The following is a 13,071-nucleotide window of genomic DNA, read 5'->3' on the forward strand; positions in this document are numbered from 1 at the left end:
AATCAGAATTCTAGACAAAATTCTGCAAAAAGATTTACTATTTTACTTCTTTATCATATGTTTCATATCTGTAAGAAATATATGTCCATTTCTTATAACTTTTACTTTAAAATGAAAATGTATGATCATTGCTTGATTACAAGTAGCAGTCTATAAAAATATTACAGCTGCATCTCTGATTCCAGATGTGTAAACTCAAATTACATATAAAATTCAAAAACCCAATATTCATCATAGAGTCTAATGATAAACAAATTTTAATTTAAAAATATCTGATGTGAGATGCAGTGGTACATGCCTATAATCCCAGCACCTAGGGGGGATGGCAAGTTTGACATCAGCCTGGGCAACTTAACAAGACACTATCTCAAAATAAAAAAGACTTGGGATGTAGCTCAGTAGTAGAGTGCCCCAGGTTCAATTCTAGTACTTCAAAAATAAATAAGTGATTAAAATAAAAATATCTGAGTTAAGTGAAGTTAAAAGAGGATTATACTCAATCATATTCTGTCTTTCCTGATGCAGAACAGCATGTTCTACCTTTCAGAACACTTTGTTATAATAGTTTTTCTGATCCTAATGACAGACAAGGCAAGACATACATTATATACATAGGATAAATGAATGAGGGCCCATAAAAGGTAAGTAACTTTTTCAGGGACCATACAACCAGGGCTGAGGCTAATAGCTCATAATCCCTTTAACACTGCTCTACTGCTAATATACTTAAGCATTGTACATAGCATTCAATGGACTTATCTAGAAACCAGAATACCATTCAAAACCTCAAGTTTATCAAGAACAGTTAAAGGGGGTGGTGTTGTAGCTCAGTGGTAGAGCATTTGCCTAGCTTGTGTGAGGCGATGGGTTTGATTCTCAGCATTACATAAAAATAAATAAATAAATAAATGTGTTATGTCCAACTACAACTAGAAGAAGAAGAAGAAAAGAGGAAGAGGAAGAAGGGGAGGAAGAGGAGGAAGAAGAGAAGGAAGAAGAAGAAGAGGTTCAGGTTCTTCAAATATGAAGAGGTTTCTAATTTAGCCAAACAGAAAAACTAATTACATTATACAACTGCCAGAACAAAATATATATTAGAAACAAAGTGCAGATACACTTATAGAAAAGAAGAATATGCAGTTAAATTGTATCAAGTGATAAATTCTTTTAAATAATGTGCAAAGTAATCATTTGAGTTCAATATCATTTTTCATTCAATATAATTTCTCATTCCATTTTCTAATCCAAGAACTAAAGAAAAATAAATTCTTATGATGACAATAAAAGAGATCAACTAACCATCTCTAGGAGGGGATCAGATGAGTAAGACTCAAATGTGGGTTTGTTTTTCAAAATAAGAAGAAATGCAGAATCTCCAATAATCTTCTCCAAAGCAAGTAATGAATGAAAGAGTCTGTAAACCAAAAATTTTATTAGTCTGAGAATTAAAAACCATGCAGACATTGTTTTCAGTTTCTTTACTAATGGTCATACCACCAATACCATCATCTTTGTGTTCACAAAAGGAAATCTATAATAAATATATAACAAAGTGTCTCTTTGTTCCCCAAAACTGAGACTTAGGGGAAAAATAGTTAATCAGAAACTATCACTCTAAGCATTCATTTAAAATAAAAAACATTTTGTTTATACCTGAAACATATTACCTTATTCAAACCTTTTATACTTTCTTTGACTACCATTTCAAATAGTAAGAATACCCAGTATGATCACCCCAAAAAATATAAGGTAGTCTACCAAAAAGCAATAATTTTCTCTTTTACTTTAAACTTCAACAAAGTTAAAACAGTGATGAAATAAAACATTAATCAGTATAAAACCATTTCCCAAGAATTAAAGGTGATATTTTGTCGACCTTAGTCTCATGTTATTGTACAAGAGAACTGTGAAGAAGAGTTTCTCATTAATCTGGATAATGAAATTGTCTTCATTTTTGGTATTTTTCTTGGCCCTTGAAATTAATGTCTTCAAGTTGTTAATTTTATATCTGATGAACTAAAGGATTTTAAGAGTCTATTGATCTATGATCAGTTCTGAAATATAACCTCAGTACATCACCAGCCATTGCTGAAGAAATATATATTGGGAAAAAATCTTGCTCAAAGTTCTGTTTTTTGTTTCAAAATCAATCACACTTCTTGAAGGCTTCACACATCGGGCATCCTTAAGTAAATGCACAATAGAGAAATCTATGGAGAAGCCTCATTGTGTACCAATCAATCATCACAATGCATTTATTATCCTTATAGAGTCATTGTCTCATTTTCTCCAATACAGGAATCCATTCTTTCAAGTATTTCTGTTGTCATGCAACAACAACAAAGTTAATAAAATAATTAGAAGTACCTTTTGTTTTGTAGAACAAGATCAATAAGTTATTAATTAAATACATTTCCACAGCAAATCTATAACTGTAATATGAAAATTTTATGGTTTTGAATTCATTCCATTATCTAGTTAAATTTTTCATTATATTCAAATACACTATGTGAATAATACTTCCAATACTATTAAGTGTTTTCACCAGACGAAACAACCACATAAATGAATACAGATCAGTGATGGAAACAACTCCCTCAGCCTAAGTTTGTTTCTATTATCTACATAGTTATCTTCATTACGCAGCATGAACTTACAGAACAAAAGTCACATCCTCTTACAGCTAAAATCACACACATATAACAATATATTACAGAGTCCTAATTAAACTGAGGAAAGCCACAAATCAACATGGCACACATGCCACCTTCTAATGCAATGAGCACTAAAAACTATAGCAGAAAATGTCCCAAATGCTTTCTCAGGACGCATAAAACTGTTTTGTTTAAAACCAAAGAAAATGGAACAGTAAATAAGTTTGAGAAACACTGGATGAAAGAAAATTTTAAATGTTAAATCATTTTATTAATATATGGAATTTCTCAGAGATTCTAACTTTCAAACATGCACTTACCCTATTAATATGGAACACTATTAAGGGAAAATCACTTAGGAATCACAGCTTTCTAGTTTGCTGTCACTGCTGTTGTTTAAACAGATGGCATCATATCTGTCATTCAACAGTTTGATCTATATGTTTAGGACCCTCATGCTCAGCTGTTGTTCAGTTTTTCCAACCTACATTATTTACAACTTAGGAATAAAAAAGGGGAAGAATTCTAAAACCTTTTGTAACTGGTCTCATTACCATTTCTTCTCTCCTTTCAGCTAAGCCTCACTCTCTACCTTTAAGCTGAACATCCATTACAAACACTGTCTGTAATTTATATATTCATGCCACAATTTAGAATTAACCTCAAAATATGCCATGATGTAGTCTTGTAGTTTATAGTTATATAAACATTGTAATACTACTGTTGAGAACATGATTCTGAGTTATTCTGGAATGGCAGAGGAAAGATAGAAGGAGCCTGGATCCCCTCTGACATTAAGAAGCCGTCATACATAACCCAGTTACCTGCTAACTTCTTTCACATAACATACTAACAATCAGGACAAGATTTATTCTGTTTGGGCTTGCTATTACTAGCAGTCAAATGTAATCCCTAACTCATATACTTGTACCCAATCTTTAGCCAATGTTTGAATGAACAGTACTCAACAGTCCATGTACAGAGAAAATGCTAGCTGCCTCTCAGTAATTCTCTAACTTGTGTTTTGAATTTCCTCTTTAAAATGTGCTAATGATCTGATAATTGTTTATGACTTTTCAATTGAAGTGTGAAGTACTTGCAAAGCAAATTTACAAATGTCAAGTACAATTTGAGAATTACTATGTCTTTTTTTTTTTCCTCTAACATACAATTCTCTATGGGGCTGTTTGTGTTTTGTTTTTTTAAAAGCTAGGAGCAATATAAAACATATTTAGGAACTAATGACATGCTCTGTAACAAAACTCAGGGACCTGTACTTAAATGTCTAATATGGCAGCCAGAGAGAGCAAGTAGCAATGTAGTAGAGTGACTTCTCCATGTCTTCTTAGGAGCTCTGCCCTAGTCTTATTCCAAGCCTGACTTTTAACTCTCAATACCAAGGAGGCAGAAGCCAGTGAATAGGAAAAATGAAGGATATGACACTGCTTTCAAAAATGCTTTCTATAGCAGGAATACCAATATCACTATCATCTAATGAGTTGTCTACCTTAAGACCAGCTCAACCTCAACGTAAACAATACGCTGAAGAAAGTATATTTATCAAAAAAATGAAGATATTCAAGATATTACCATGAATTTACTTTTGATTAACTTAAGTGAGAAAATGAAGCCTCAAGAATCTTTTTCCCCCGATTCCTAGAAAACTAGTAAAATACTGTAACTAAAAACTTAAACACTTAATTATGATTAATAATATCAGTTGTAGATCAATTTTTAATGTTGATTTTATGAGCTCTGTATATTTTTCACAAAAGCAATCACTTTTAAAATCTATAACAAAATCACAGCACATTTTAATGATTTTAATATATTATCAAAGCATAGCACTGTTGAAGAAAAAAAATCTGGAAGAAGTAACAGTCTATGCTATGGCGGAACAACAGTCATAATTCCTTTTCAATATGGGAATCCTCTCTGCAGTGTTTTAATAAACAGTGATCCAATCTCTAGCATAACAGAGATCTAACTATCACCTTTTCCACTATTGGGAAGCATTGTTCACTAAATCCTCAGCCTTTCCAAGTCAAAGTCTGTCCTCTTTGTTTCTAATTCTTTAACACAGATACAACTGAGCTTCTAATCCCTTACTTTTCTTCGCTCTTCAGTGAGTGGACAATGGCTTTGATTTGGCATCAAATCAAAAAACCCAAGCCACCCTTCTGATTCCCAATTGATTACATCATCCATACAGGACATACTTTCTAGATCCTCTTTCCTGATCATGTTCTTCATTTCTTTTTTTTTTTTTTTTTGGTCAGTGTGCCTTTAAAAACAAGTCAAATATCCAAAAACAACAGAATATGAAATAGGATGAGATTAATTAAACTGCTCTATATACAATGAAGGGGAGGGTCTTTATATCCTTGGATTTTAATGATGATTTATTTGATGCCGAATCCTTGATAAAGAAGATAACCCCAATTATCATGCTGTACTTAGGAGAAAACAGGATCAGTTTTATAATAACATTTTACTACTCTATTTAGAGAAATGCACTGTAGTCAAAAACTGGAGTAGCCAGGATGCCTCACTAGATTTTGTGAAAAAAATGCCTTGAAAATTTTGCAATAGCAATACTTAGAAGGAATATTATTATTATGTTCTGATATGCATTCTGATATGCATTAATAGCTCCATCTCAAGTCATAATTTTAAACTGAAATTTTAAAAAGATTTTTAAAGACCATTTTTCTATAATTACATTACCTGGTACCATAATCCACAACTACCCAATCTTTAGCAGTTCCTGTGATAGCATCATGATGTTGAAACAGTCCCAAATTCCTTCTGGCTTCTGTCAGTGCCGTGTAATATGTTGATAAAAGAAATTTATTTATCTTGTATTTCTGAGCTTGTGTCTGGGCGAAATAGTAAATAATTTCAGCAGCCCTAATTGCATAAAAAAATCATTAGTTTTTATTTAAAAAAACATTTTAGTGTATAATATAAAATATATTACATTTTTTTTCTTCTTTTTTTTATTTTTATTTTTTTGTTTGGTTGGTTGGTAGGTCGGGTTTTTTGTTTGTTTGTTTGTTTTTGTTTTTTGATACCAGGGACTGAACTCATGGGTTCTTAAATACTAAGCCACATCCACAGCCTTTTTTCTTTCTTTTTTTTAGTATTTTATTTTGACACAGAGTCTTGCTAAATTGCTTAGAGCCTTTCTAAATTGCGGAGGCTGGCTTTGAATTTGTAATCCTCCTGCTTCAGCATCCTGAGGTGTTGGGATTACAGATGTGTGCCACCATGCCTGGCCTACACTGATACTTTTTAATGTGTTTTTAAAAAATTCCACAATCTCAGTACAAAGAATTTATACAAAAGATACCAATGATAAAAATTTTTACAAAACCACCAATTATTCAAATTTTCAATCATCAAAGACCAACATGTCATACTGATTTTGGAGGTCCTTGTTCTAGAGAATCTTAGAAAGAAGTCAGCCCCTGTTGGTAGCTGACAATATAAATTGGGCAAGTTTATATATATATATAAAGTTTTATATAGCAGAAAGAATTGAAAAATATCTCTTCCCTTCTGTTCTCCAAGATATAGACCAGGAACATCATCAGAACACATTTATTCTTAATCCTGTACAATAAAAAGAGAAGCAATGTCCCAGAGGTTTGGGAGGCAGAGGTAAGAGGATCATGAGTTCAAAGCCAGACTCCGCAAAAGCAAGATGCTAAGCAACTCAGTGAGACCTTGTCTGTAAATAAAATATAAAAATCGGGCTGGGGATGTGGCTCAGTGTTTTGAGTTGAGTGCTTCTGAGTTCAATCCTCCTTACCAAAACAAAGAGAGAAGCGATGGTAGGAAAAACTGCATGGTACTGAGAGTCAGATGCTGAGAGGTGCAGGAAGTGATACTCAATAGCAGCTCAGGGACAATGGCAAGTTTCAGTTTTAAATAACATAAAACAAATGAGAAATGAAAATAGGATGTTTTTCTCATTTACCCTACAGAAGAAATTAAAAAAAAAAAACTTTCAGAATAGATTGGGGGCAAGAATATAAAGTTCATGATTTCCACCTTTATTTTTTACATCAGAAGAGACAGTTCAAGATAGGTTTCTTTTAAGATAATGCTAAGTGAAATTAGCCAACCCCCCAAAAACAAATACCAAATGTTTTCTCTGATATAAGGAGGCTGACTCATAATGAGGTAGAGAGAGGAAGCATGGAGGAATTGACAAATTCTAGATAGGGCAGAGGGGTGGGAGGGAAAGGAGGGGGAAGGGGATTAACAAGGATGGTGGAATGTGATAGACATCATCATCCAAAATGAAGACATGAATTGGTGTCAACATACTTTATATACAATCAGAGATTATACTTTATATACAATCAGAGATATGTGCTATATACATGTAGTAAGAATTGTAATGCATTCTGCTGTCATTTATTTTTTTAATCAAAAAAGATATGATTCTTTAAAAGTGTTTTAAAAGGAGATATGGCTTAATGGAGAGAAAAAAAGAAGGTACTATGGGTTAAACAGGTTAAGCTCAATGGAGAGAAAATCAAGGCAAGTTTAAAAAATGTATCAAGATTCAGGGAAAAAAATATTAGAGATGGTTTATAAAAAGTGATGATGGATTTCTCGAAATTATAGAAATAAATAAAAGACAGTAAATAATCTCCATTTTAAAATTCTAACGCTTACAAAAATCAAAGTATGAGAATCAACAGGTGGAATGAAGTAAAGGTTGTATGTATGTCCATATAAATCCATGGCAAATATTCTTGGTTTTGAAAAGAGTACATACAAATATATAAACCAAAATATTAAACAGATTTTCAAATATTCTTTATACTCTCCTATTTTTACTTAATTTTATAAATGATGATGAAATATTTTCAGGCAATAAATTTATTTGCAAATAAATTAATACATTTGGAAATTCAAAACTAGAGTATACCTTTTTGCTTTGTTTTGTTTTAAAGCAGAATTTTCAAAATAAATTTGTAGCTTTGAATATATTTAATAAATCTATTTATAACTCTTTTCCACTAAAAAAATGCTTCAAATTTAAAAATCACTAATTCAGTGGGCTGAAAGAATCTATATTACTTAGTACTTATTCTATTTCATTATAGAAAATTTAGAGTTATATGACAGATAACTGTTCATTCCAAGTCTCTAAAATTTATGAGCTCTATTTTATTATAAATATAGGATATATTCCTCTCTTATATCCCAAATACTAGTGAAATGTTGGGATTTTGAAATACTGTTAAGAGAAGCATGACAAAAACAGACACTGATATACCAAAGCAAATTCTTGAAGAAATTCACAATTTTTATTAAAAGACTTTTTAAAAACAGAACCCACAAGTATATGAAAGAGGATAGGTAAAATTTAACTTGCTGTTTTTTTGTTTTTGTTTGCTATGCTGGGACTAAAAACAGAGCCTCATGCACACTAGGCAAGTGCTCAGCCACTAAGCTATACCTTTCTTTGTCTCTTTCTCTCTCTCTCTCTCTTTTTCTTTCTTTCTTTCTTTCTTTCTTTTTTTTTTTTTTTTTTTTTTTTTTTTTTTTTTTTTTTTTTTTTTTTGAGGCAGGGTCTCTCTAAATTGCCTAGGCTAGCCTTTGTTATTTTTAAATTTTAAATTGCCCAGGCTGGCCTCAAACTTGCAATCCTCTTGACTTAGCCTCCTGAGTTGCTGGGATTACAGGAATACACTACCGAGCTGTAGTAATTTGTTTTTTGTTGTTTCGTTTGTTTGTTTGTTTTTGTGGTGCTAGGGGTTGAACACAGGACTTTGTGCATGCAAGGCAAGCATGCTTAACTGAGCTATATCCTCAGCCCCCAAATTTATTTTTTTAATACTAAGATTCATCATAAAAATTAATTACTCTACTGGGTTATAGGCAATGACAAAATCTTGGGAGCCTCTGGTATAATTTAATTTTACCAAAAAAAAAAAATGTCAGAATCAATTACTCAGAATTATACTCCCTAATATGGTAGACATCTAGCTATAGACATTTAATAAGCAACTTAGAGAGACCCTGTCTCAAAATAAAAACTAAAAAGGACTGGGAATATGGCTCAGTGATTAAGCACCCCTGGATTCAATCCCTGGTAGCAGAAAATAAAAAAGATGAAATTAAGAATTCACATAATTCTTAATAATCCTCTATCACACTGATCACATTTCCAGTGCTCAGTAGTTACAGCTACCATAGTGCACAATGGAGACTAGAACCTGTCATTAGAGACATGTCATACTACTAAACAGTAATTCAAATTTCTACTGGATGGTACTGTTTCAATGTTTTTATATTTTCTATTGACTTTTTAAATCTTCTCTTGAATCAGTTTACTTTTTCAACAAATTCCTCTGCCTCTCCTATTGATTCTCACCCCTTTCAAATTGTGTTCTTCTAAGCTGAAAATAATGCCTACAGAAATGTGTTTCTATAAGGCTGGGGTTGTGGCTCAGTGGTAGAGCACTTGCCTAGAAATGTGTTTCTATAAATAAACTAAAATAGAGCCTCTACAATTCTCCCATATATGAAATAAATCAGTTTTAGACTATGCACATGGAAACCCACTTTGGGCTGCTGGGTGGCCCATTTGCTTATCTGAAGCTTATCTATGTTTCCAACAATTGGGTCTGCCAGATCATTGGTCTGAAGACACACATGGTGGTGTCATGAATACTAATATGGTATGCAAACAATACAAGAAAATTAATTAGAAAAATACAAAACACAGAACTCAAAAAAATTCAACTTAGAACAATATAAGCCACTTTTCCTTCCAGAACAAAAACCCGTAGTAATATGATCACACTTTGGAGATATATTTCTGATTGCATTAAAATGTTTTAATTAGATTAAATGCACCATATAGCACTATATAAACAATATATATTATACAAAACTCTTTAAAAAAGGCTACAATAATGGGAAAGAAATGAAGTTAAAGGTAAATATACCTTAAATGGGATTCCACAATTCTATCCATTCGCTTGTAAAAGGGTCTGGATGTAAAATAGCCACTCCAGTAATGATCATCCCGGTCTGCATAAGTGAAAAAATCTCCACTTAGAACAGGGAACATTGATCGGCCTTTCTTTTTCATAGCTTCATCTGCTTTATCCACAGCATCAAAATAATCTGATAACGTTCCAAATTGTATCTAGTAAAAACAAAAAGTTATAATTTAATTATTGATACCTTAAAATTGTTTACTTCTTATATTGAAATGAAAAGTTAATAATAACTATGCAAGCTATAATTCCAAAATGAACATACAGTTCAGATTTTTAAAAATCAAAAATGGGGAAAAATACTAGTGGCTGTTTCTTTTACTTGCATCAAGTCCTAAATTTATCTAAGAGAAAACTTGAACATCTAAGTAGTTAGGAAATTAGGAGAACTATTTAGATCTAAAAATTTGTGGAAATGAAAACTCCTTACATATCTTCAAGGTTTTGAAGTGTTCAAGGATTTAGGAAAATTCCTTACATATTTTTAAGATTTTGAAGTGCTCAAAGATCCAGGCATGGAGTAATTCAGATGAATGAAAGATGGATCACAAAAAATAAAAGATACATATTTTAAGCAAAATGTTCCAGAAGTCTGGAAGAATAGTTTTGTTAGCCACAAGGTATTTCATATATCATAGCCTCTTCTTGACACCTAGGCCCCCACTATGAGTTCTTATAAGGAAAAAGGGACAGACTTTAAAAACAGGAGGTCATTTTAAAAGTTCATTTTCTCTGCACTGAGTGAAACATTACATGATAAGAATTGCAAGGTTGACTGCTCAAATGAACAGGTGATTCTAACTAATGATATAAATCACCAGTACATAAATCCATTTTTATGAGTCCAAACTATTGTACAAATCAAAGAAAGAAACATTATACCAGACCTTGTAAACAGATATTTAAAAGGTACTCATGTTAAAATACATTATAAAACAGATAATGTGTTTTTAAGTAATAAGATACTGATTATTATTTCTTACACAAACACACACACACTATGAAGTATTATGACTGAATATACAATGGCAAGATTTTAAGTCCTATCTCTACCACTTATCTTAATATGGCTTTAAGGATACTACATAATGCCTCTGTGTTATGGAAAATACAGTTCTAAGTAAAAAGCTTAGAATTATGACTGGAAAATAATGGTGTAGGTTTTAGCTATTATTTCTCTATTGCTAAGACAAAATTCCAACTGGAAACATTTACAACATGATAATAGTAAGGGAAATACAAGTTGTTACAGTCAAATTGTGTCATAATAAATTTCATTATAGCAAAATAGATGATTGCTACTAAATCCCTATGTTTTTATTAAAGATAAGCATTTTTCACTTATATCATCTATTCTTATTTTGGTTTCACCAAATACAGTGTTATCTTAGGCAAGTTAATCAATTAGTGCGCTTCAATCTCTTTATCCTATAATGGGAATAATCATGGTACCTACCAAAATGTTCAGAGAATAAAGTTAAGTGAAAATTAATGTCAAATAATAAAAGCATTCAATATATTTTAACTCATAAGTATTACTGCTCACTCAACAAAATTACTAAGAAGCAGAATATAAGTATGTATGCTTAACCATACAAGAATGAGATCACAAATACAAGGAATGATAGCATTCATTTCCTACCTTATAGGTACAGACAAGCTCAGAGATGTATATATAATAATAGTGGTAAAATATCCAATTATCAAATATATATCTAATAAAAAAAATTTTTTAGACAATAAAAATCCCTTTGAGTTTCAAACTTTAGGAATTCATGGCATGACAAACCTGATAGTCACATTGAACTGTATCCTTTTAAATTTCTCAATTAATATTGGAATGAGCCAGGATGAAACATTTCCTACTTGACAATTTCCCAAAGTAATGTTCAAAAGTCTAGATAAGTAGTCAATAGCTTTCTCACAAACTTCATTCAATTTTTAAGGACTGAAAAATATCCTCTGCCTATGCTAGAATAGTTTCAAAAGTAAAATTTTCCATAATGTTTTCTGGTAGCTCATAAAAGTAAATATATAGGACACCTAAAAATAATCAAAGAAAAATATTTAAATGATTTTTACACTAAAAGGTGAAACAAATTCAATATTAAACATAAAACACCTCTATCAGAACACTACACAGAAAAAATTACATAGTTGTTAAATGATGATCCATGGCAAACCAGCTGTCTTGGCTAGCCCCAATGTCATTTTTTTTTTTTTTTTTTTAGCCATCTAAACTCAATTATGTGCTTCTTCCTTTCCTTTCATTAAAATAGTAAGTGTACATTCTCAGTTTGGAAAAAAAATATCTGCAAAACATTCCAGAAATATAACTACATAAACTGTGTGGACAAAGAAAAAAGTCAAAAATTTCAAAGACAACCAAACTAGTCAGGATAAAAATTCTGGAGAAAGTCAAAATGCATCAAATGAATCCTACACTCTCCCAAATTTTCATCTTAGGGCACTTATCCAGTCATTACACAAGACATAAAAGTCTAATAGAAAACATTCCCTAACAGATGCAATTGATAATATTCAGCAACTAATTATTTTTTAAAAATTCTGTATATGAGAAAAATATAAATTCCTCAATCTGATAAGGGAGTCTATAAAGTCTTACAGCACACATCATGATTGATGATGAAATACTGAATGTTTTTTCCCTTAGAAAAGTATGTCTACTCTCACCTTTGTAAATTCGGTATTTGCAAAGGCAAGAAGACAGAATGAAAGTTACAAAGTTTTGGAAAAGAATAAAAAAATATACCATTATTCACACATAGATAATTCAAAAAGAATCCATACACTATTAAAACTTAAAAATAAATCTTAAAAATAAATAAAAATAAACAAATTTACTGGATAACAAGTTAAATTGCAAAAGTCAATTATATTATTATACATAGAATATACCATGCTCTTGAAGGCCCAATATTTGTAAAGTTAATTATACTCAAATTGAACCACAGATCCAATGTAATGCCAACTAAAATGCCACCATTTTTGTTTTTTTAGTAGAAATTAAAACATTGAGCTCAACTTATACAGACTACAAAGAATTAAGAATAACCAACAGAATTTTGAGGAGAACTAAGTTGAAAAATTAATACTATCAGATACTAAGACCTTTTATAAAGCTAGAGTAATAAAGACAGCATGAGATTAGTCAAAAGAAAGAATAGAGATTAGCAAAAGAAAGACTAGAAATAGACCCACACAAACAGTCTCGCTTACGATTAATGTCGTTGATGTTGCAGTACAATGCAGGAAACTATGGACTTTTCAAAAAAAGTATATCCTTATATGAGCAAACATGCATCTTGAGTCCCACCTCCCATGATGAACAGCATTACATTTCAGACAAACTACTGAATGAAATGTTA

At 31.3% G+C, this 13,071-nt stretch overlaps 1 protein-coding gene across 2 annotated transcripts in view; it reads right to left on the bottom strand.

Annotated features, from left to right (window-relative positions):
* MAN2A1 (mannosidase alpha class 2A member 1) overlaps positions 1 to 13,071 on the bottom strand; it is a 175,916-nt gene that overhangs the window by 84,216 nt on the left and 78,629 nt on the right. For both annotated transcript variants that reach the window (XM_081291424.1, XM_081291425.1), the window contains 3 exons: positions 9,629 to 9,831; positions 5,382 to 5,564; positions 1,300 to 1,414 (listed from right to left, as the gene is read on the bottom strand). In XM_081291424.1, coding sequence (XP_081147550.1) covers positions 1,300 to 1,414; positions 5,382 to 5,564; positions 9,629 to 9,831 — 501 coding nt within the window. The remainder of the gene's footprint in view (positions 1 to 1,299; positions 1,415 to 5,381; positions 5,565 to 9,628; positions 9,832 to 13,071) is intronic.

Source organism: Spermophilus citellus (genome assembly GCF_964194105.1).
Source record: "Spermophilus citellus genome assembly, chromosome: 1".
In the NCBI taxonomy this organism is placed as follows: Eukaryota; Metazoa; Chordata; class Mammalia; order Rodentia; family Sciuridae; genus Spermophilus; species Spermophilus citellus.